Source organism: Emys orbicularis, chromosome 1, assembly GCF_028017835.1.
Source record: "Emys orbicularis isolate rEmyOrb1 chromosome 1, rEmyOrb1.hap1, whole genome shotgun sequence".
Taxonomy (NCBI): domain Eukaryota; kingdom Metazoa; phylum Chordata; order Testudines; family Emydidae; genus Emys; species Emys orbicularis.
This window is the reverse complement of record NC_088683.1, coordinates 324,080,563-324,107,182: the sequence shown is the minus strand read 5'-3', so window position 1 is coordinate 324,107,182 and position 26,620 is coordinate 324,080,563. Positions and strand designations below refer to the sequence as shown.

At 42.0% G+C, this 26,620-nt stretch overlaps 1 protein-coding gene across 1 annotated transcript in view; it reads left to right on the top strand.

The window, feature by feature from the left end:
* The first annotated feature begins 17,993 nt into the window (after window positions 1–17,993).
* Window positions 17,994–26,620, top strand: part of POLR1D (RNA polymerase I and III subunit D) — a 28,834-nt gene continuing 20,207 nt past the window's right edge. The window contains exon 1 of the mRNA XM_065404283.1: window positions 17,994–18,167. Coding sequence (XP_065260355.1) covers window positions 18,142–18,167 — 26 coding nt within the window. The 5' untranslated portion in view covers window positions 17,994–18,141. The remainder of the gene's footprint in view (window positions 18,168–26,620) is intronic.

The following is a 26,620-nucleotide window of genomic DNA, read 5'->3' as shown; positions in this document are numbered from 1 at the left end:
CCACTTAATAGGGAGCACATTTGACTAAGCTTTTTGAGGCAGTGCAAAGCAGAATGGGACCCCAATCCCAGGGCCTTTAAGCATTACTGTAATACAATTAATAAATAAAACCACCATCATAAGGGCTCATACAGTCTGCACTGGCTTCCTATATGCTTCTGGGTCCAAAGCAAGGTATTAACATTGACTTTTAAAGCCTTACATGGTTTAGGACCTAGCTACTTGACACAATCCCTCTTCTCCAGCACCACTGCAACACCTGAGCTGGAAATCCCAACATTGTGCTTTTCGTTGCTATTGGCAGTGTTTTCGGCAGACGGCCTTCAACTCTGGACTACACTTCCCGCACTGGCTTGGAAATTAAGTACATTAACCTTCAGGCACAGCACCAAACCCATCTGTTTACTCCGGCTTTTGCCAGAAATGCAAGATATTGTTACTTCAACTTGTCATCAGAAGAGACGTCTAATTTGCTTCTTTGTTATATTACGTTTTGTATTTTTTTTTCTTTATATGTAGATATACCTATCTCATAGAACTGGAAGGGACCTTGAAAGGTCACCGAGTCCAGGCCCCTGCCTTCACAGCAGGACCAAGTACCGTCCCTGACAGATTTTTGCCCCAGATCCCTAAATGGCCCCCTCATGGATTGAACTCACAACCCTGGATTTAGCAGGCCAATGCTCAAACCACTGAGCTATCCCTCTTCCCCCCCCCCCCCGGTATTAGGATTTTTTTTTTTTTTTTAATTTATATGTATGCTGTAGAACACTGGGATAAGGACTTTTTTTTTAAAATAAAAACATTTCGAAAGCTTGTAGTGATTGCGATTTAGCTTGCCAGACATTTCCCATTATAAAAGATCCTTGCAACAGTTTTCTGTTGATTGTGGAAACATAAAATATTAAAAGCTACTATTTCTCTTCTCCCATTTGTGTTACTCAGGAAAATTTGGACACCGTCCCAAAATAACTGAGAATGAATCTTCTAAGGTCAGCCACACAAAACTGCCACAGCACAGCACCCTCCACACCCTCCAATTCCCCCACTGTACTGGGAACACCTGGGACCTGTCAGAGCAGCTGCAATGGAGGAGAAGTCAGGCTGGGCTTGACTTTCCCCAACCACCCCTACCCGCCTCGTCCCAACACATAGGCCCAGTAGCCCATTTCTCCCCTTGGGATAACAGCTTCCTTCTGCTGCCATCTAATCCTACAGTTTAAGCAGTACTGAAAGTTCAGAGTTCAAACCTTGCTGAAGGTACCTCATGGGAGGGGGGTTGTTATAGCTGGACATAAGGTAAAAACATTCAGTTAACTGCAAAATTTTGATCATCCGTAGTCATTAATTCTCCTGGTACTTATTGCAGGAGTCCAGATGTCAACCCCAGTATACTAACTAAATTCTTATTAAGTTGATTACATTCTGCCAACTTAAATTCTTCCCTAAAGTTTCAACAGGCTACGGTATTCTTTGCTATTTCCTATTCTGAACTCTTTGTGAGCTGCTGCATTCCTCCCCAGCCATGTCTGCATTTCAGTTGTGGAAGTGCCCATAGTCTTGGTGCACCTTAGCCCTTGTGACCACAGTATGTCAGAGATGCATAATTTATTTATGCTGAACAGCTCTGCAGAAGGACATCAGAAAAACTGAGGAATCATCTCCTGTACCTCACATATTCCAGAAGGAACCACCTTCAACAAGAAATCATCACATATTCCCACACACTGGAAAGAAAATAAAATCCGGAAATGCAAGCAACCTAAAACAACTATCAAAAAACCCCTGATGACAGCCATCCAACAAAAACAAAAAGTGGAACCAACTACAACGCCACAACCCACAGAAACCATGATACCAAGGCCCACTACATGGACACTACATGATACCTCAACAGCATCAACTTATCAAGACTACCCCTAACTGGAGCTGAATTATCTGTACTCTCCAAGGAACTGAACTTCTGCCCTGTCACAGAACCTGACACCATATTAACATTTGGAGAACTAGAAGAATTATTTCGCAGACTCCTCAAAGAATTCTTTCACAACAAAGATGACACAGCTACAACTACCATGTCCCCACTAACAGTCATAAGAAAAAAGAATCATCTGACTGGACATCTCACAGTGGACAAAACCACACACTTGATCATTACAATGATTGCTTCAGGAAAAAAATTGACTGTGAAATCCTTAGCAAACATCACATCCACCACAATTTCTCTACTGCCAAGAAGACAGCTATACAGTCCCTGAAATCCAAGCACCAGATAGCAATCAAACCAACAGACAAAAGGGATGCCATCTTGATCTTCAACCATGATGCCTACGTCAATCAAGGCCAACTGACAATTCTCCGACACCATATACTATAAAGAATTCAAAGAAGACACCACCCCACAACAATTCACCCAGGAATTTAAGGATATCATCAAATTCTTTCCCAGACAACTCCAAAAGAAACTCTATAACCTCATCCCCCACCAACCTGCCCCAGGGACATTTTACATGCTTCCCAAGATACACAAACAAGGAAGCCCAGGCACACTCGTCAAAGCTGGCCATGGCACTCTTATTGAAGGAGTATTGGGAAACATAGCAACCATCCCCAAACCACTCACCACACCACACAGCTTCCTCCAGGACACAACTGACTTCCTCCAGAAACTCTGCAACATTAACCACCTCCCTCAGAGCACCATCTTTGCCATCCTCGATGTCATCTCCCCATACACCAACATCCCTTCTAATGATGGCATCGCTGCCTGCCTCAGAGATCTACAAGACAAAAGACAACACACAGATATCCATCCCAAACACATCACCAAATTCATCCATTTCATCCTCACCCATAACAACTTTACGTTCAACAACAAACACTTTGTCCAAACCATGGGAATAGTGATGAGCACTATGATGGCTCCCTAAAATGCCTCTTCTTGGGCCACCTCAAGGAAGAATTTCTGGACAAATGCAACACGGAACCAATGATATATCTGAGTTACATGGATATTTTCATCCTCTGGACAGATGACCTAAACTCCTTCAGATTTCCAACTTCAACAACCACCACCCATCCAGCAAACTCTCTCTGGAACACTCCCATACCAGCATCAACTTCCTGGACCATGATCAGCTTCAATAATGGAAACCTACAGACAACTATATACAAGAAACTGCCAGGTCACCACACTTACCTTCACAGATCCAGTAACCACCTCAAACATAGCAAAACACCTGTTACCTAAAGCCTGGCACTCAGACACCACAGAATCTACACCAATGAGAAAGTCCAGGATATACACCTTAACACACTTAAAACTGCCTTCATCAAATAAGGACATTCCACCAGAGAAGTAGATCATGGAACAGGCCACCCAAATAACCTGAGAGAATCTGATTCAATATGGAAAAAACAAAAAAAACTCTCCAACTGCACACCCCTAGTTGTTATATACCATTCCACACGGGAAGCCATATGGGGTATCTTTAAACAATTACAACCCATACTTGATAGGGACCACATCCTGAAAGAATTCTTTCCTGAACATTCTGGTCTTCAAACAACCCCTCAACTTCTCCAAGCTCATCATCAGAAGCAAGCTCCCCACAAACCAGGCCACACCACAAGACACCTTTCAAGGTCCATGAGTCCTACACATGCCTATCAAAACATGTAGTGTACCTTATCCACTGCACTAACTGCCCAAACAACAACTATGTGGATGAAACCAGACAATCACTATGCTCTTGAATGAATTTACAGAGAAAAATGATTCAAGACAAAAACCTGTGGGTGAACACTTTTCACAAAACGATCATTCCACATCTGAACTCGCAGTCCTCATCTTCAAATGAAACCTGCACAATGCCTTCAAAAGACAAGCCTGGGAACTTCAACTCATAACTTTGTTAGACACTAAAAATCATGGACTCAATAAAGACACTGGATTGATGGCTCACTACAACAATCTATAACCCACAAACCCTTCCCTGTCCTATGACCACAGAGGTATTAAGTGCCCACTTCACCTTGAATGGTCTCTTACAACATGTGTTAACTCCTTGTGCTAAACAATCTGTTCTACCTTGTCTTTAGCTGTGACACTCTGAGTACCTTTTCCAGACCTGAAGAAGAGCTCTGTGTAAGCTCGAAAGCTTGTCTCTTTCACCAACAAAAGATGGTTCAATAAAAGATATTACCTCACTCACCTTGGCTCTCTAATATCCTGGAATCAACATAGCTACAACACCACTGCATGGAACATAATGTTACTCCACAGGTGTGAAGACAATAGTTAAGTTGACATTTACTATGACAACTTATGTCAGCTCGTATCATGACACTCTGGTCAGGTTGGGGCATTATCCATAGCATGCAACAGAGGCTGACAATGTGCACCCAGAAGAGTAGGATTTATGTATGAAAGATTTCATAAACTACTAAATCCCTCTGTAAACAATGGTAATGGTATCAACAGTTATAGTTGTTCCACAATACATCATTCATGCTGAAAAAAACATTTGGGGGGAAAAGAAGGAAGATTTAAAGTCAAAAGCTTGGTTTAAAATATTTTTCTCTAACAGAAACCATAATTAATGTATGTTAGATACTAATCCTCTTCCAATCCATTTGTTAAAGCAGAGCCATTTTTTCCGATTTCAGATTTCAAAAAACACACAAACCAGGAACTTCTGGAGTTTTTAAGATTTGCAGAAATAAGGTGTTGCCCTTTTCTTTAAAGGGGCTACATCAGCTTTATTTCAAATATTGGAAAGTTGACTAACTTTCTAATAGAAAACTTGAAAGGCAAACATTCATCCCCTATTAATTCAACCCTACAAACTACTGTTTGTTCCTTAAAAGGGTTACAGCTTAACATCTGAACTCTAGAAAAATTCAGCAAAAAGTTACACTGAAATATTAAACTCTCCTTTAACAAAAGAGAAGTCTACATAAGTGTTTGCAGAGTGTTTGAATAATTGCACTTTATAGTCTGTCATACTGTATTTCTGAAGATTTGAAAACTGAAAAAGATTAATACAATGAAAATATTATGGACTCAGTCAGGGTAATATAGATATATTAACTGAATTATATTAATTTTCAAATCTATTTAGTGTTTTCTACATTTTACTGATGCAAATAAATACACAGAAACCATATGGAGTATTCTAGTCAACTACATTTTATGTAACAGATGCTATGGCAACTGAGGAGTATAAACACAGTAACTGAGTATCTTGTACAAACAACCTCTTTGACGGGGATATGGATCACACAGCTTTCATATTTTAGGCAATACATCAAACTTATTACTATGAAAAGTTACTGGTAGCACTAGAAGATTAAGGATATTCCCAAAGATAAATAAGTGCAGGCAAAAGCAGTAAGTTAATGAGCAGTGAGTTTGTCAAAAGTATTTTGTATCAACTTTCTGTAAAATATGTACAATAAAGTTAACTACACATAAAAACCTTAAAATTAGAAATGACAAATTCTTCATGAATTAAAGAATGTGGAAATTTGACTTGATCTAATAAAAAAAATGAACTAGAACCACACATGAACTTAAAAAATAATTCAGAGAAGCTTTCCATAACTGACCCCAAATAAAAAAAGTCCTAAATTGAGCCCAGAACAGGAAAGAGATTGAAACTTGGCTGAAAAAACAATCCTGAGTTCCTTCCTTCCTTCCCTTTGGCAATTAGAAGTGATGATCCAAATGTTTACCCAAACTCTGTGAAGGAAGTTGAGTCACAGAGCATTGTAGCAAAATGACAAAAACAAAACAATTCAACAGAAAAACAGGACAGTTGAATTCAGAACTGTATCTGTTTTTAGAAGACATGCACTCCTATCAGCATGGCATCTATCGGACATGTTTTGGCACATTTTGATTGGTCTGGCTTATCTGTAAGAGCCAGAAGTCAGATTCCTCTTGTATGGTGTCCTCAGCTTTCTCCACAGACTTCGCAGTTTCATTTTTTTCTACACCTTGTCTGAAGTTTATAAACCATGCTGATTGTATAGTCCTTGCATAACACCAGACTCTGCTTCTGTCCAGAAGACTAGGTAGTGCATCAGAATCCCATAGTCTGGGTAATTCACAGCTGAAAGCAGAGAGGTTGTTACAAAACTGGCTTAGCTTGTGGATAGTCATCAGGTTGATGTACTGGACCACAACCACAGCTCTCATGTGCCTTTATGCCCACTGTCTCGGCATGGCTCAGATTCACTTATCTTTAAGTTTGGCCTTTCAGGCACACTCCTGGGTACAGACTCAAATGCTGGTACCCCTTTTGGGATGTGGAACCAAGCAGTCCAGCTGCCCTAGATTCCAAGACCAGTGCTGCAAGGTGGGAAGGTCCCAGAGCTCAAGCCTGAATCTTTACACCATAAATTAAACAGCCCTGCAACCCAAGCCCCACGAGCCTGAGTCAGCAAGCATGGACAGCCACGTGTTTTTAACTGCAGTGTAGACATACCCATGGAGTTCTCAGAGATAACTGCTAACAGTTCCAAGATCGCTTCAACTAGTTCCTTAAGTATCCTATGGCGAATTTCATCAGGCCCTGCTGATTTGAATATATCCAACTTATCTAAATATTCTTTAGCCTAATCTTTCCCTATTTTGCCTTCCATTCCTTCCCCCTTGTTAATATTAATTGTGTTGTGTTAAGTATCTGGTCTCAATTAGCTTTTTTGTGAAGACTGAAGCAACACCTCAACCTTCTTGATGTTGTCCATTATTAGCTCTCCTTCCCTCCTCAGTAGAGGACCTATACTTTCCTTCATCTTTTTCTTGCTTCACATATAATGGTGCTACGTGCATTTTGCCATGGTATTATTGAACAGCAAATTATAAGTTTTCACATAACTTAGAAGACATACTTCCCTGCTTCCCAAGCCCTGTGAGCCCAAGTCGGCTGGCATGGGCCACACACGGGCTTTTCTCTGCTGTGGAGACATACCAAGAAAGTACAGGGAAGAGAGGGGAGTAGATAAATATGTATTAATTCAAAACAAACATAAAGAACCAGCCGCACAAGTTCTCATATTTCAACAGCTGTTACTTTGATTTTTCTCCAACTGAGTAGGAACAACCTAACATGGTCCCTACTTATGTGAGTGATATACTGTAGATTCTCAGTGCACTATCAATAGGTTTGGAAGGATTAGTTCTTTTTGTTGGTGTATGTCAGTAAACATTGATTTTGCCATCCACGCACATACCAACAGAAAAATATTTCCATCAGTAATACTGAAATTTACAGATAGGCAAAGTAAGAAGAATGCTGCTTGAGAACTTATTAGTTTGATTTAAGGATATTTGCTTTATATATTTTGACATGTGATGTTGACATAATATTTTAACAGTTATAAAGCCTTAGCTTTTTGAAACTCAATGTCTACTGTGATTAGTTATTGACTGACGCCCCATAATTTCCTGCAACTGTGAACATTTAAATTGATAAAAAATTAAGAACATGCTTTAAAATAAACATTAACTTTTTTAAAAATAATTTCAACAAATAATATCAGTTTTGCCAATCCTGACTATCCATGAGTAATGTACCATTACCCACAGCCCATACGTCCTCCTTGAAATTTGATTTACTGTATAACCTACCACTACAGAGCAGTCACCTTTAAGAATCTATTCCTTGGCTGCGAAAGTCACTACCTAATATGTTATTTGGAGAAAAAAAAAATCAAAATACAAAAGGGCTCTTAAAATACAAAAGGGTTGTTCTGCACACCAAGTGAAACAAGCAGCAAGAAGCACCTGCACTGGATTCAAAACATACTTGAACTGCTTGACTGAGAAACAGTGGGTATGTCTACACTGCAATTAAAAACCCACAGCTGGCCCGTATCAGCTGACTACAGCTAAGGGACTCGGGCTAAGGGGCTATTTAACTGCAGTATAGCCGTTCGGGATTGAGCTAGAGCCCAAGCTCTGGGACCCTGCAGGGTGGGAGGGTCCCAAGCTCGGGCTGCAGCCCAAGCCCAAATGTCTACACTGTAGTCAAACAGCCCCTTAGCCTATGTCACCTGGCATAGGCTAGCCCCGGGTATCTAACTGCAGTGTAGACATAACCAGTGAAAACTTACTTTGGGACAAGAAAATGACAATTACTTTGGGTTGGCAGCTAAAGCGTGACCAGAACAAAATATACCTACAGATGTTAGATACCAATATTTCACTTACATATCAGAAAAAATCTCCATGCATTTCACCTTTCAAAGTAACTATAGTTTTGCCTTTATTTACATCTACCTCTATTGCTTAGGAAAGCTCTGCGGCTACATATGCACTTCAATACCACCTGATAATTTAGTGTTCACACTTATTCTTATATAGCAAAGAAAACCACAAAAGATAGAATTTGGAGTCCTTTGACTGCAGTAATCTTCTGCCATAAGTTTTAAAGGGGATATTGTTCATAACAAAGGACTCTGGGGTTGTGTATCCTGCATTCAAGCAGAAGTAGCATGTTCTACATATGTTAGTACAGAAGCAACCAGAGCAATACCAAAAGAGGTTGCAAAAATGGAAGAGAAGGAATACTAACTTGAACCTTATTGCAGTTACTGATAACAACTGTTCTTATTCCAGCATCATCTTCTGATCAAGTAGTAAACAGAGATGAATAACAGACTTCCTGACATAATTTCCATTGGACCTGTGCAAGATCTTGGAAGATAATGCACTACAGTTTCATATTCTCACTGCTATCACTAGAAGAGTTAGCAAAACTATAAGATATTTCAATAATATTTATATGCTCTCAAGGAAATATTTCTCTCTGTGCTTTGATGCACAACTGTGGGGAACCCCAATCATTTTTCCCAGCAGCTACACAAAGAAGTATATTTGACAGAACTACACCACTCCAGACAGGAAAAATTGAAAGCTATCCCTTACCTTTCTGCAACTATTTTTTTCTTCTCGCTTCCTGCACACACCTCTTTTCAGTTGTGTTTTAATCCAATACATATATTGGTAGGTACAAGTACATCATAAGCATCACATTTCCTTAATGTCCTTTTTATTTTCTGATATTTACCACTGTTTGTACCTAAGATTTAAGACCTTTTAAAAATGGTATCTAATTATGAAATGAATATGCGTCTCACCAGTCACCATGATTTTTGCAGCACCACAGCCAATAGTTCTTACATAAATATTTGCCTACTCTATCTACTATTAGTTAAGTGTTCCCAAACCTCTGCAATGCAATATTTTTTTTTTTCTTCTCTAAAGGAATGGGTGCAGGGGGAAACAGTTAATTGTCTATCTTTCCATCCCAAATTAAGCCATCTTCATCCACTGGACAACAAAAATCAAATGTGCAAATAGGAGGATGGATATCCTCTCACTTACGTTAGTCTGTTTCCTAAAGCATTTCCATCCTAGACAGCTTCCCGTCTAAACAGGATACCGTGACTTATTGTCACAATTTCTGTTCTGTGAATTAGGCACTTTTATTTTTAAACTGCATCCTGAAGAAAACATTTGCCATGTAAATTTGGGATGTTGACCTAGGGATTAAGAATATCATTTAAATAAAAGATCTATCAGAGTGATTTCAAACCTGGAATTCTAATAGGCTTTCACCCTTCTTTTTAAGTGAAGTGGGGAAAGATGGTTGAAGGCAGATGGCACATGGGATGGGGGGGGGGGGGGAAGTCACATGCTTCCCCCCATTTCTCAGGCCACCTCTTGCCAGGATTCCCAGCAGCAAGGAGGCAGCAGCTCCCCCTGGCGGCGGCACTCACCATGTGTCCGTGCAGCGTGGGGAGGGAGAAAGCAGCAGGGCGGTTGGCTGAAGGCTGAGCAACCCCTGCTACCTGGGACTGCTTCTCCTTCCCTGCTGCTGAGGTCCCAGCACTTCTCGCTGCCTGCTTTGCAGACTGCCCACTGAGGTGAGTCAGAGTGGCATCTTCGAGATTGGGAAGAGAAGAGGTGACATGGTGCTCAGTGCCAAGCAGCTCAGGTGGAGCCCCATCCAGTCCAAGAGCCTTAGGGGTGAGCGAGGGAGCAGGCTGGGGGGGGGGGGAGAGTGGGAAAAAGGGGGCGTACCCTGCTGCTTCAATGCAACCCAGCAGCAGGGGGTGCATTGAAACTCCAGCAGCCTCCAACGTGCCTATCAAGGAGAAGGTGATTTGGGAGTGTCATATTCCCCCTTTCAACAAAAAGTGACTGATAATTCTCCAACTTCTTGTTAACTGAGACGATCCAGCCCCAAGCACCATCCCACCTTGGCGCCACCCACCCTGATGATGCATGGGGGACTGTGCATCCCAACTGTGTTGCCCCTTTTGTTGGTCTTATTTTGAACACTTGCTAAATGATTGAGTATAGTTCAGGCAGAGAGGGGATACCTGCAAGCTCTGTAAGAGGCTGGGCAGCCACAGGACAGAGAGGAGACGGAGGAGGTAGTTGCTACTGTATGTTGTGTACATACATACTAAGTTTCAGGGGATGGACACAGAGGCAACGTACAGGGCGGTCACGTGCCCCCACAGAACCTTTCAATTGTGCCCTCCTACTATCCACAGTTATGCGTCACCTCTGGTTGAAGGGTTCCCTACTGTACATACTAATAAAATATCATAAGTATTTTACAGTATTGGGACCATAAAATGTATACATAGACAGATTCAGCTGACATTCGAGTGAAACATCTGATTTGTTTTTGTTATTTAGGGAAATGGAAAGAAATAAGAAGTTTAATTTTCAGAAAAAATAGGGCCTCCAGAGATCCAAATTACGATATATAAGAATAGCAGTATCATTTCTAGCTTCATTGTATTTATTTTCTTTTACTTTATTATCTGCTTTGACCTATTTCACTATGCCAAATGGCAGTACAAACAAAATTTGGATAATTTTTAAGAGGCAACAGTAGATACAGACCAGTTTCACAACTTATTTACATTTTTATAAAAAGTGAGAATGAAACTATTTAACAGGGGTGTTGCGAGGCTTCGTTCATTAAATTGTGCAAAAATTTGCTAAGTTCTTTGGATGGAAGATGTTGCAGAAATGCAAACTATTATGTTAATTTTTGAAACCTCACAAGCTAAATGCCATTCTTCTGAAAGGCTGCATAATTATACACATACATCCATAACTTTTTACTGTATAATCCATAAACTATCCTACAAACATATATTTAGAACTTGGTTATGAATGTGTTGACATTTAGAAACAAGAAAAATGCTTAGATCTTCAAAACAAATGCTTTCTTACATTCTTGTTGTACTGAACAAACATTAACTTAACTAGATCAATATGTACTTCCTTGAAGCTCATGACTTCATCTCTACTTTTTTCCCCCCATCCAAAATACTAAAAAGGGCACATGAAATAAACATCTTCAGGGTTATTTATGGAATTAATATCCATTGACACAAATGTAAATCTAAAACAATATAATGGTTTACAACATAAAAATCATACAATCAAAAAAACTTTTTTTAAAATAAAAAACTATGACATGTTTATATTATTGCAAAATATGCTGCAAATATGAAGTCAGGACATATGCAATCATACTGCCATCAATAAGACAAGAGTACTGCTAACAGAGCTATTGGAGCTGGCATGCCCATTGGATTCGATACACACCTACACGAACAACAGGTTTCATGCAAAATATGAAGTGTTTTGGTATTAAACATGGATGGTTAGGTTTATTCCACCAAATTTATTCCTGTTAAGCCCGGATCCTGCAAACACTTATGCACAGGTTTAACTTCAAACACGAGAGTAGGCCCATTGGCTCCTATGAAAATACTCGTGTTTAAAATTAAGCCCACGAATAAGTGTTTGCAGAATTGGGGCCACAAAAAGCATGCATTACAACATTATTCTTTATTGCACTATAGACACCATGACCCAACAGTTACATAATTAAATAATGACAGTTGAAAGGATTTAATTTTCATCTTTAAAAGGCAATAGACTTTCTGAACAAGTAACTATAGGTCTACTATAAGGCAATTAAGAAGCATGCAAGTCAGTAATGTGATATTAACCAATTGTTAATCCAAATAAAAGTCAATACAGTTTTTAAATATGGAAGACCAACCACTGACCGATATTTCATGTCCTCTGTTGTCTTCTACAGCTCCAACAGAGAACATTTTGTTTTTAAATGACCGCAGTTTTCTTTTTAGTTACAACTGTTAGTATTTAATAAACAAACTATATCTTACTGATTCCTGAAATCAAGTTAGATTAATCCAATAACTAATAAACACTCTCTCTTTATATGTTTCACTTTTAGTTTTAAAGTGATACTTTCAACTGAAAAAAACGCATTGGTCTGAAAATATTTTACCTCCTATTAATTATTATTATTATTATAAGTGCAAGACTAAAATAAGAATCTATTTTGTTCCATTTTCTTGCATTTGTTTATACATAAAATTTTGTCAATTTCACTCTTTCCTCTGTACTGTCGATTTCAACTACATGAAGATCTATTTTAAAAAGTACAAAAATGAGATTATAAAACGTATGAGTGAGCAGGGAGACTTCGGGGCTTGAAACTACTTTAACTTATCTTTTGAAGTAGATTAAATTTCAATGGGATGGTGGTGCTCCTTTACATCAGAAGCTAACAAACTTGCTTGTTGTCAGCAAATAAGTACATAGGTATATGCACAGATATATTTTGTTGTGGTGGTTTGACACACACTATATGCACCATAGCCCTGATTCTTAAGACTGTTCTGTGCAGGTGGACCCTTATGCCAATACCTTGAAGTTAACAAGGCTCCTGGGAGAGCAGACCCTTGGCGCCAGTGCAGCTTGCAGTACCATGGCCTATATTTTTTGTAATCAACAACAAGAACAAAAACATGGTGCCTACTTCTCTTGCAGAACAGGATCCATGGTTTATGTAGCTTTGTTTAAAGTGAACTATTTTTTTTTAAAAAGTGCTAGAATAGAATCAATTCATATCACAAGAATTCATATCATCACAAGAAGCAAAAATATTTAAAACCCAATACACCTCTACCTCGATATAACGCTACCTGATATAACACGAATTCTGATATAACGCGGTAAAGCAGTGCTCCGGGGGGGCGGAGCTGCGCACTCCGGCGGATCAAAGCAAGTTCGATATAACGCGGTTTCACTTATAACACGGTAAGATTTTTTGGCTCCCGAGGACAGCGTTATATTGAGGTAGAGGTGTATTTGAAAATTGTTTCTTCCTTTACTTACTTGCCCTGAGTTCTGGGTTCTCTACCTTGCCTGAGTTGATGATGTCACTAAATCCTAATACAGGATGAAGATGCAGCTAGATTAGGAAAACAGTACAGAATATTTTAGTTTAAAATAAACTTTAATTGTTACATTTATCCGTGTATTTTAGTGATTTAGTAAAGCAAACAGTTTTTTTTTTTTAAATATATCATTTCAGTTCACTTTAGACTAACAAAGTGGTTCTTTTTACACTTTCCTTCACCAAAATACTGTATCATCTTATGTAGCACCAAGCACAAAGGAAGATAAGATTCCTGCTCCAAGAAGCTTAATTACAGAAGAAACGCTAACAGTGCTCTATTAAGTCATGCTAACGTTCTAAAATGCGTATTTAGTTTATGTACCTTGTTTCCATTTTGAGGAAATTTGTTTTAATAAAGTCACAGCAGCATATGGCACTAGCATCTTTATTTTCAAAGTGGATATGGAGTTGGACACTATTTCAAGCCATCTGATGTTTCTTCCTAAGCCTCCTTGATCTGCTATCTGATTGTATACTTAGGATAAAAATCAGCAAACCAAAAGAATTGGGAAGGGGAATAAATATCAGCCATTCAAATTGTTTATTTAATGAAATGAAGAGTCTAGCTCAGAACAGCTTCTCTTTTTAAGAAAAGGTCAAATGCACTTACGATTTTGAATTTATTTTCAGAGACTATCATCAAACATACGCCAGAACTAATCTGTAACAAATATTTTAATTTTGTTTGAAGACCAAAGATAAACCCACAATATAATATAATTAAAAAAGGAATTAAATTAAGCTCAGAAGTGCTTAATAGTGGATTTCTACAGATGTAAACAATCAACTAGTATGCATTAGCAACATGGTAAGTGACAGTCATATTTGCCACTGCCACATCTAAAATAATTGGTTATTCACTTAGCTGACTGAATACTAGGGGTTTTTTTGGGTTTTTTTTTCAAAATAAAGAATAATTTCTAAAGTATTCCTTGGAAAAGTTCAGTTGTTTAGCAGAAGACCACCCTATCTTTTACATTATTTTTCTGATAGAAAAAAACTAGAGTTCAAAAAAGGAAAAAGCATTTGTTATTTAAAAAGTAGACATCTACATTTAAGTTCTGAAATAGCTGTCTGTTCTACATGCTTCAGGGAAAGTTTACATATATGCCTATGGTTTTCTTTGGCAGGGTTGTAAAACATACCACCTTAATCCAGTTCCTGTAACAGAGGCTTGTTTACAGCTGTTCTTTCTTCCTCCAACACACTCAGAAATTCAACTCCTTTTCAGACCTTAGTACTCTTTCATAAAATTATATCAGAGTAAAATAGATGTATTTCAATATCTCACAGAATAAATGCATCTGTAGTCAATCCTCTGTACATAAGCTAAAGCACAAACACATCAGTTTTGGTGCATATGCAATTTAGGATTAAGTACAGTCTTTAGAACATAATGACAGTTCAGGTTTGGGAAGAGAATTGTTGTAGTTCTTGGAAGACACCTAGTGTGCAGTTCCATCCAGAAAATACCCATTTTTTCTCCTTAAGTGTGTTTAGTATCACAAGCACCAGGAAGAAATGGCCACAGCCAGCGACAGAGGGCAAAGTAACCCCACGTCTCTCATTACATTTTTGCAACGATGACATTGCCTTTGCTTTTCTCTATCCTCAGAACGTGTGGGTTTTGTTGTTTTTGTTTTTTCCCCCAAAGGTAATAATAACTTATTTATATTCAAATAAAAATGTGAATATATACATAAATATATATATTGACAAAGTCAAACTGGTGGTCAACAGACATATTTAGGCAGCCTCTGCTTGCAATGCAGGATTTATCCAAATCTTCTGTCTGAAAGGTATGAAACGTATGGGGGATTCACAATCTCCCAGTGACAGTGATGGGAAATGCAGTGTGTCAGAATTTGAAGGAGCATAGATGGAAATCACCACCAACATATCCTCAAGAAACAGTACATCTGCCTCAAAATACGTGTTAACTACTTATGCTAAACAATCTGTTCCATTTTGTATTAGCTTTGACACTCTGAGTACATTTCCCACAAAGAGCTCTGTGTAAGCTTGAAGCTTGTCTCTCTCACCAACATAAGTTGGTGCAATAAACGATATTTTCTCACCCTTCTTGTCTCCCAGTAAGAGGCAGACTCACCCACCCCACAAATCTCTAACATGGAGAAGGGGCTGAGAGAGAACTATGGGGAGAAGGAGGAAAAATCAGTATCTCTCCCCACCCAGTCATTGATCAGGTTGAGAACCAGTGGAGACTGCTGATACTTTTATTTACACAAATATAGAACAAAACTTTGAACTAATCCAGAACTTCTGAGGTATGCATATTATTAGCCTATATAAATACATGTCCTCATTACTTTTATCCTGGTCTTCCCTCCCCCTTCTTGCTCTTATTGCTTGCCATACTTACTGCATGTGTTTTAGGCCCCGATCCAACCTCGTTTGCATAGGCTGACCCCTGTACCCCAAGCAAAGCCTCAGTGACCTCAACGGGACACTATATGGGGGTAGGAGTCCACCCAAGCAGATCAGCTTTCAGGATTGGGACCTAAAAGCAGTAAGCTCCTTTGAGGCAGGTACTGTGTCATTTTATGTGTTTGCACAGTGCCCTGCACAATGGGGCCCTAAACCTGACTAGAACCTTAGGGCACTAATGCAACAACATACATAAAGAATAATGGTCTTCCAGAGAGAGGGACAGCACAATGGGGGATGGAGGAGGAGATATCATTATCAACACCCTCCCTACCCCCATCTACCACTGAGTGGGGACTGGGAAAATCGTGCCCAGGAAGAGGAGTGAGTAATCATCATCACCAACCCTCCCACACATCCTCCCCCAAAACACACCCTGTCCCCGTGAGAGAGGAAAGGATCCTCCCTCACAAACACAAGAAACAGAACTGGGGAAAGGGGAGAGATTATTTCCATGCCTTCAGATTTCAAGCACAATCACTATCTGTGGTCCTGAGCTGAGGTTTTTACTACCCTGGTCTGATATTAGGCTAAAGCAGCAGCCAGTTGACACAAGCCCACGGGGGGTGGAGATGTCACCACCAGCTCTGATACACTACAGCGCCCAGGAGGCACCAGCCAGCCCGCAGCCACACTGGGGAAGCGGGGCGCCCAGCGCTCAACTGGCAGCCCAGCGGCGAGGCACTAAGAGCGCGCAGCCTAGCAACTGACTTACCCCGACCGGCTTGCGCCGCCGCCGCCTCCTCTCCGGCCCCGACTCAGCACGGCGCCCGGGTCCTGCTCATCCCGCGGCCGGGGGGGCCGGCTCTCTGCCCCCGCCCGCGGGGCTCCGCCTCCCGCTGTCACGGGCGAGCTCCTGGCAAGAGACAAGCGCCCAACTCCGGGCAAGGACTTCGCCGCACGCCTCACCTGGGCGGGCCGGCTCCGCCCCCGGGCGGTGCCGCGACCCGAGTGACAGCGCGGCTCAGCCACTCAGCCGCCAGGCCGCGGCAGGAGGAAGCTCTGCAACCTATGGGAGCGGGGCCGGGGCGGGACCCGGCTGAGGAGGCGACAGCGGCCCGGCGCTGGGGTGTCCCCGCCGGTCGCCTGATTCCAGCAGCACACGCGCCCCGCGGGGCGGACTGGGGCAGCAGCGAGGCGAGGGTAACGGGGCGGCAGGGCAGGTGGGTGTGGAGGGAAGCGAGGGGAGGAGTGATGGGAAGGGGATTTGAGGCGGGTCTAGCAGTAACTGGATTTAGGGAATGGGAGACATTAGGCATGAGATGAAATGAGCGAGGGAAGAGATCGAAGGAGACCAGGACGAAGCAGTAGGAGGATGAGCGCTGGATACATAAAAAGGGGGGATTTTTCCCTTTGCAGGCGCCCCATCCTACGTTACCAACAGGGAATTGTGATTAGCTAGAGGCCGCACTGGAAACAAAAATTAGCTTTCTTCAGTTCACAGGTCGCTCCCGTGTGCTGGGTTACATGCAAGGCGAAGCCACAATTGCAACCACTAGGGGGGATGAGGGTAAATAACCCTTCCCCTTTGCACCCCGGTTACTGTCATGTTCATGTCCCCCTCAATGCAGTTTCAGACCGTGTGTATTTTCACTGCTGGGCCCCCTTTACCTCCAGCTTCCCTTCCCCAGTCACTGGCACCTGAGTCATTGCAACCCCACTCACCAGCCTGCTGCCGCTGCCCGCCCTGTGCTGGGCACCAGGGTGATCAGGGGGTAACCTCTGTAGCATCACTATTATGCCAAGACTCGGGGGTGGGGCGAGGGAAAGACGCCCTTGGGATGGAGATTTAGGGTGAATTGTTGGGGTTTCTCTCTGTAGCAGGGGAAAGGGGGCGTCATGTACCCAGCAAACCCCTCTGGGCCCGTGTTCAGACAGGAAGAGCCTGAGCACACAGCAACCTCTCCCCCCCCCCCCCCGTGCCCCCATCTCCAGAGGGGAACTAACACACCGAGGAGGAGGGAAGAGCCTATGGGCAGCGGGTGCTGGCGGGGCCTCCTCCCCAACGAGGCGAATCGCGGTCGGTAAGGCCATGGGGGGGGACTAGCCGCCACCTCCAGCACATGGGGCAGCAGCAGGGGCCAGGCCCGGTGGAGGGTGGGCGGGACCCGAGTTCCCCCCGGGCTCTGCCCGCTCCGGGCCCCGCTACAGCGCGGGGCGGCAGCAGGCACTCAGGGTACGCGGCGCTCACTTCCTCCCCAGCTCCGGCTCGCCCCGCCCTTCACGGGGTCCTCGCACCCGCTGCTCCGCCCCTTCGCTCCTCCCTGTCCCCGGCCGCGAGCAGTGGATGGGCCCGGCCTACGTCTGTACCTGAGCCGCCGCTGCGGTGTTTCTGGCCTAGCGGGGGCCGCGCCGCATCTACCTTCGCCCCGCCGCCATGGAAGAGGACATGGAGCTGGAGAGGTGAGAGGGGGCCTCCGGGGTGTGTGTTCCCGGGCAGTGGGGCGGGGTGGGCCCGCTGTGATCTACCGCGCCTGCCCGGCGCACTTGTTCCCGTCCCTTCAGCCCTGGGGGATGGGGCGGGGGAGTGGGGGGGAACTGCAGGGATGAAGAGTTGGGGGGAGGGGTTATCTAGGTAGTTCCCTCTTGAGTTTTAAAAGTTCCCTTCTAGACCCGCCTCTTGACATTCTCCTGGTGGGAAGGGGTCATGTGTGGGGCTCGTGGTCACTCCTGTGCCAGGCCTTTGGGGGAGGCAACCACACGAAGGGCTGGTGCTGGACCCAGTAAAATACACATTAGTCATGTCACCTTCCTCCTCAGTGTGGAAGTGCCTGGCTAATCCTTCTGCTGTCAGGTAACAGGAGCTGATTTAGAGCCCACCTACTCGCTCTCGTGTGGGGTTTGATGATTTAAATAACCTGCCTCAACAGGTAACTTTTGTAGTGCAGAGGGACCATTAGAGAGCTTTTAAGACAGAAGCTGGAGCACTTTTGTTTACTGTCTGTTGTTCATTGGTGCTGATTACAGTGTTTACATTTAAATTATTGTATGCCATATAATAAAAGTTTAATCTCTTTTTTTTAAAGGGGGTTGCATTAATGTGGATGCTTACAGTTTTACTTACCTAAACATCAAGCCTACATGGCTTGGAATATTTGGGAGGACAGGAGTCCCAGTTTACAGAACACAAACTTACATGCAGGAGACCTTTGACTTTAGTTTGAGAATTAGAATTGTTTTCCTATTCCTACAGCATCAAATACATTTTACTTTTACTTGTCTTAGACTATATAAGTGGTTTCCACATCGATGTTGAAGCATATACAGTATACTACCGAAAAACAGTTAAGATGTACTTTGCAGTACATGGAATGAGGTACGATAGTATTCCAGGATTTCTGAGGCTGCCGTTCTCTATGGGAGCCCTTTATCTCCCTATTGCAATATCATTCCTCTGTCCCTGTTGTGAGGCAGTAATCTGATTCCACGTGGATGCATTCAGGAGAGTAGTTTATCACAGAGGGAACTTAGGTTATTCATGAGAAAAAATGGGGGCATTGAAGATACTGCTGACTTTCTGTTGAATTCTGAAATCCTCTATTGGTTTGGCTCAAGTTGCCTCATTGTCTTACTCTGTATCCCATGGCCTGGTTATGATCTACTGGAACAATATAACTACCAATCTTAGAAGTGAGAGTAGTGTGCTCAGAAGACTTTTTGGGCACCTGGCCCACAATTATGAAATTTGCTTCTAGGAAGATTATGAGCCTCGGTGTCTTCATAATAAAATGTAAACTCAACTTTTTCAATCTCCTTACTTTGTTAAGGAAAGGCTTACTTGTATGTAATAAATAAATGAAACCTCCCTATTAAATTAAGAAAGATGGGAGATTTTCCATGATCACTTTAATAAATTTGTGTTGCATGCCAGTACCAGTTATGATTGCAACTAGATCACAGTGCAAGTTGGAAAATTAATAAGCCTTGTTTTGTTAATTGAAATGAGAAAAGCCTAATCTCTGACTTTGTATTTATTATAGTCAGATTGTGGCTACATTGACTGGAATTCTGTTGGGATGAGATCATTCATTCTACTATACAAATTGACTCATGATATATCCAAACGAACACATTCCGTTTAAATGCAGGTTCATTTAGTTGACTATTCAGTCATAACAGACCTCTTTTTTACTTTCTGCTTTGGAAATGGACCAGAAGCACTTACATTATTGGTAAATCTTGATGGTGTTATGCTATTTATTGTAGAATTGTCTGGGAGGAATGACTGAAATAATAGTTCTGCAGCATGACTTGTCAACACTACAACTAAACCATGTATAACAGAATCTCATGATGAGATTACCTGTTAGCAGTATGTCTAACAATGATAGCCTGGATAGCATGCTCTTCCAGTGTGTCTCACACCCAAATATAAGGAACTAACCTTGTGGTTCCATTTACAAAAAATAACTTGTTGCCCCCACTGTCCTCCTCCAACTGATATTGTAGATGGGACAAAGATAATAGTTGTGCTGGTGGAAGTGAGGGGATAATTGGGCCTAAGAGAATTTAATGATCCATTTACCTCCTATAATTTTTCCATAAGACACCTCTCCCCTATGATCTTAAAAAACAACTACATCGGCACTGGTCTGAAATACCAAACTAAATAAGAATATGTCATGGTGAGGGGTGGTATGAAGTTTTTATCGGCAAAAGTTTGTGATGGCCGCATTACTTGCTGTAGCAAATCTAAACTATACCATCATGACTTCTACATATGCCACACATGTTACAGAAAAGCTATTTTAGGGATGTTTTTAGAGAGTTTTAAAAATATTTATTTGAGCTATTTTTAGGTGCCTTAGCTACCATGAGTCCAAGTGCTCAAGGAAACATACAGGTTTATAATGACTTAAAATAGTGTTTTCTGTATCTACAAACATTATACGTTTAAATTCTGTTATGGACATGGACACCTTCTAGGTCTAGAGCAACTGCTGAGTCCCATTGGGAAGCTAGAAGTTTTCCAGACAAAGGGGGAAAAAAATAATTATTTGTCCCCATGCAGCTAAGACTACAGTCTGGTGGTCTGACAAGAGAACTTGGTTTTCCAAAATTTCTGGCAGTGACTTCATTCTCTCAGGCAAATTAAATTGAAAGATAGTTTCTGCTTTGATGGTCTAAAGCAGTAATACTCAGACTGAGGCTTGCGAGCTGCAAGTGGCTATTTAGTGCGTTTCCTGCAGCTCTTTGCAGCTCATGATATTAAAACAATGTGTGATTTAATTATTAACCAATCAGGATGCTTTTACTTATGTTATTAACCAATTGTAGTTGATAAAATAATACTTGGTCAGTCATTTTGCTGTGACTATATCTATCTTCCCCCATCATTTGTGTGTGTGTATATATGTGTGTGTGTGTGAATATATATATATTCCTCCATCATACTATTAATATGAATACGTAGTACTATAATAAATGAAACAATGAATTCACACTACTGTGGCTCTTTTGGGTAATGTTGATTGCTAATTTGGCTCCTGAACCACTGAGTTCTGAGTATCACTGGTCTAAAGACAGTTCTCTAATTTCTGTTTGTTCTGTTTTGGATTATTATGCCAGGTTTTCTCACTCTTATTCTCTTTTTTACTGTCACTAACTCACTTGGTCTTATGTTCTGTATTTTTCTTGCTTAAAATGTTACCGTCACCAGGAATGATGGATGCTGAATTGGCTACCTCTTGTCATTTGACCTTTACATAGTCTGAGATTTAAAGCAATAAAAAAGCAGCGACTACAAATACCCGCAGGTTGTAAATAAACCCAGTTTCCCATTCGCCTTTGCCACTATCTATGGCAAGTATCAGATATGCATCCTTCCGCCGCTCGCACCCCCCCCCCCCCCCCCAATAATTTCAACTCCTTTCTGCTGGAAATTAGAGGCTGGCAGTTTCGCCTGAACATCCTACTATTAATTATATTGGAGAATATCCAGATTATAAATCTGAAACTTTTCATAGCCTTAAATACTAGGCCAAATTCCAATGAAATGTAATTGATGCTGTGAATATAACTTACACTCCAAGGGATAGGTATACAGGGTTATAAAACAACTAACAGAAGAGTGTCAAAGTGTCTGACAGGGCTGGATTATTTTTCACCTCCCCTGTTCTTACTCTTTCTTCCCTGTTCTACACCTTTGGCATGTTAGTTATTCACAACACCATTTATGTCCCTGCCCTGAAGATTTTGCGTTCTAAACAATAAAATATCCTACAGTTAAGATATCCTGCCTTTGGCCCTAGAACAACACAGCAAATATGTGGTCTTCTGGGAATATATTAGAGGTTGTTGGAGAGAGAGTGTTGGATATATTTTTCCTCACTCATAATCTCTTCCACAGTTAAAGCTGCCTCCTAGTTACCAGAAACATTTCACAACTCCTGAATAGCATCTCCTACTAGAACTGCCTTCCAAACCTAGTTTGCAGTGTCATCTATTTGAAATTGTTTGTTGTCCTAAGGGATAAGGCCCTTAGCATCTGGAATAAACTCCTTTATATTATTGTAAAACAATGGGATATAACACAAAGAACAGTCTTACTTTTTGAAGTGCACAAGTTGCACTTAAAATCTAAATCCTTAAGATATAAAATTGCATGTTAGGGTAGGTCCACACTACCCGCCCAATTCGGCGGGTAGAGATCGATCTTCTGGGATCGATTTATCGCGTCTCATCTGGACGCGATAGATCGATCCCAGAAGCGCTCCCCCGTCGACTGCGGAACTCCTGCTCGCCGAGAGGAGGAAGCGCTGTCGACTGGGGAGCCTGCCTGCGCCGCATGGACCCGCAGTAAGTAAACTTAGTTCGATCTAGGAAACGTCGACTTCAGCTACGCTATTCTCGTAGCTGAAGTTGCGTTTCCTAGATCGATCCCCCGCCCCAGTGTGGACCTGCCCTTAGAAAGGAAGCACAATTTAATAGCTAAAAGTAATAGTTAGACTATAGATCTAGCAATCATGAGATTGGTTGACATAACTTGACATTGGTTATGTAACGTAAAGGTGATCTGCCAAATAAAAACTGAGGATGAATTTCTTTATGGAATCTTCACTAATCAGGCTGTGGGGGTCATTCACACAGAAAAAAGCTTAAACTAATGCTTTTTTAAAGAAGTGATCTATTGTCAGCCTTAAACTGTTTAAAGACAGTGGAATTCTAAATCAGGTGAGTTAACTCCAAACTCTCCTAAGGCATGCTTTCCATTTGATTCTTATATGCCTATGTGGCATATTTGGTGTTTGTTTTAATCCTGTTACTTTGCTGTTCAGTGTGGCATTCCTCAGGCTCCATTTTTTGAAATCCCTTTTCATCAGTTTCTGTATATATCCATTTAATTTTTTCATGTTACATCCAGGGTGTCCATTGTTAATAATGTCCCTTATGTATGTACCTCTTCTTGCTGACTCTAGGACTGGCATCTTTGTCCTGTGCCAAAGCTTGGACAAGTTGTAAAAATAGATGTTAGGATCCTCAGATGTGTTCAAAAAACAACTAGCTTCATTTCTAATTAAATTCATGCATAATAGAATGGCACTTATGGTATCAGTAGCACTATCATCTTGAGCTCTGCTCTTCAGAGCAAAACAGGGTAGAGTCTAGTCAGTTCTTGAATGTATTTAATGCTGCAGGAAGTGGTCTTGAATATTCAGTGACATGATTCTCTCTGTCATTACTGAATCAATGCTCCATCTGGTTCTAGGGGACATAGTATCTGAGCACCACAGCATAGCCTTTTATTTTATTTACAGTGAATTTTGTGATGTTGCATTACACCGCCATGGGTTGGGCTCTGATTGCTACAGCTGCAAGCTCAAAATAGTGACATTGCTTCTGGATCTTTTCTCAAATTTGGAGGCTCCAGGAACACACAATATCCAAGCATAATGACCATATAAACACAATCACAAGTACAAAGTCTTATCTGTACTACAAGTTTTATTAAAGCAATAAATAAAGTTACAATTACCCGTGTGTTGTCAAATGCTGGCGGCATGTGAGTGTTGTGTCAGTGTGCTGTCCCAGCTCTGCGCAGATAGCGGACACAGCAGACCTCGATCGAACTGCCCAATAAAACCACAGACCCGTTTCAGTAGCGAAGGCACTTGGCCAGATTTATTGTCGACGAGGCATGATATTATGTCCTATACGTGCTACAAGTACATTTAATGTATTCGTGCCCGTGACAATGGACACAGCTCAGTGAATGGCGGAACTTTCCGTTTCCCCCTAGGCTGGCCAAAGACACTCCCTCTGAAATTCCTTTTTATAATAAGTTACGTATTGCCCCTCTGACATGGCTAGTTACTGCCCCTCTGACGTGGCTAGTTATCACCCTTTACCATGTATATGTTGATTCAGTCAAAACATCTCTATCCATCACACTGTCATCATGACCTTATCTTTAAGAGGGGGTCAGTGTGTCCTTGTGTCATCTTCGGGGAGTGTGTTTACACCATAATTCTGTATTGGGGTGTTCTGGTACCACCCTTCTGGAATGTGCTTGCATGGGTGTCCTGTGCCTAGTACTTGTTAGGAATGTATGTGTTTTCGCAATACCAGCCCTGTTCTTGCCAGGTTCTGTGAGCCTGCACGCAGGCAGAGCCTGACGTCTGCTCACAGCCTGACTTTTGCTAACTTTGCTTTATATTAGCAGGACTTGACCCACTACTTTAGTTCAGGCCTCAGGCTTCTTATACCAGGCCTTATGTCTCAGGCTCTCTTTCTACTATACTATGCATATAGAAATCCTATGAAAACCTACGCAATAATTATAACTGTAGTCATTGTGACGGGTTCCCCTCTGGGGTGCCACCTGGAACTGAGGTACCACTGAGCCCCCTGACCCACCAGCTGGGGCTCCTTCTCACACTGTTCTGCTGCGACAAGCTGCAAAGCCCTGCAGCCTGCAGTTTCACCAGCATTCATACAGGTAGGGACACACCCAGCTGCAGTTACATGCAGGCTATCTGACCAGCGCCTGCATAAGAAGGCTACAGCCAAGGTAACTCCCAGCTCCCCAGGCATGCACCCCCTTTGGAGTATAAACCCAAAATTATACTGTCTTGTGCTGGACAGGGAACTGCACAGCATAAGCTCATAAAGTTCACCACCTCCCTTAATGTGGAGAGGAATATGCAACAGCATTTGCCCCTAGAGCTATGATTCCCATACACTACACTCCAACTTACTGGTTTAGATAAAGCAGAAACAAGTTTATTAACTACAAAAGATAGATTTTAAGTGATAGCAAACAGATCAAAGCAGATTACCTAGCAAATAAACAAAAAATGCAAACTAAGCTTAATAGACTCATAGACTCATAGACTTTAAGGTCAGAAGGGACCATTATGATCATCTAGTCTGACCTCCCGCATGATGCAGGCCACAAAAGCTGACCCACCCACTCCTGGAATAATTCTCTCCCTTGACTCACCAGTTAAAGTCCCCAAATCATGATTTAAAGACTTCAAGTCGCAGAGAATCCTCCAGCAAGCGACCCCTGCCCCATGCTGCGGAGGAAGGCGAAAAACCTCCAGGGCCTCTGCCAATCTACCCTGGAGGAAAATTCCTTCCCGACCCCAAATATGGCGATCAGCAGAACCCTGAGCATGCGGGCAAGATTCTCCAGCCAGACCCACATTGACCATTGATACTAATTACCAGTGATGGCACGTTATTGACCTATTGTCTAAAATCACGTTATCCCATCAAACCATCCCCTCCATAAACTTATCAAGCTTAATCTTAAAGCCAGAGAGGTCTTTCGCCCCCACTGTTTCCCTCGGAAGGCTGTTCCAGAACTTCACCCCTCTGACGGTTAGAAACCGTCGTCTAATTTCAAGCCTAAACTTCCCGACGGCCAGTTTATATCCATTTGTTCTCGTGTCCGCATTAGTACTGAGCTGAAATAATTCCTCTCCCTCCCTGGTATTTATCCCTCTGATATATTTAAAGAGAGCAATCATATCCCCCCTCAGCCTCCTTTTGGTTAGGGTAAACAAACCGAGCTCCTCGAGTCTCCTTTCATATGACAGGTTTTCCATTCCTCGGATCATCCTAGTGGCCCTTCATACGACAGGTTTTCCATTCCTCGGATCATCCTAGTGGCCCTTCACCCGTTCCAGTTTGAATTCATCCTTTTTAAACATGGGAGACCAGAACTGCACACAGTACTCCAAATGAGGTCTCACCAGTGCCTTGTATAGCGGAAGCAGCACCTCCTTATCCCTACTAGAAATACCTCGCCTAATGCATCCCAAGACCGCATTAGCTTTTTTCACGGCCACGTCACATTGCCGACTCATAGTCATCCTGCGATCAACCAGGACTCCGAGGTCCTTCTCCTCCTCCGTTACTTCCAACCGATGCATCCCCAGCATATAACTAAAATTCTTGTTAGTCATCCCTAAATGCATCACCTTACACTTCTCACTATTAAATTTCATCCTATTACTATTACTCTAGTTTACAAGGTCATCCAAGTCTCCCTGCAGGATATCCCGATCCTTCTCCGAATTGGCAGTACCTCCCAACTTTGTGTCATCCGCAAACTTTATCAGCCCACTTCTACATTCGGTTCCGAGGTCAGTAATAAATAGATTAAATAAAATCGGACCCAAAACCGAACCTTGAGGAACTCCACTGGTAACCTCCCTCCAACCTGACAGTTCTCCTTTCAGTACGACCCGCTGCAGTCTCCCCTTTAACCAGTTCTTTATCCACCTCTGGATTTTCATATCGATCCCCATCTTTTCCAATTTAACCAATAATTCCTCATGCGGTACCGTATCAAACCCTTTACTGAAATTGAGATATATTAGATCTACCGCATTTCCTTTATCTAAAAA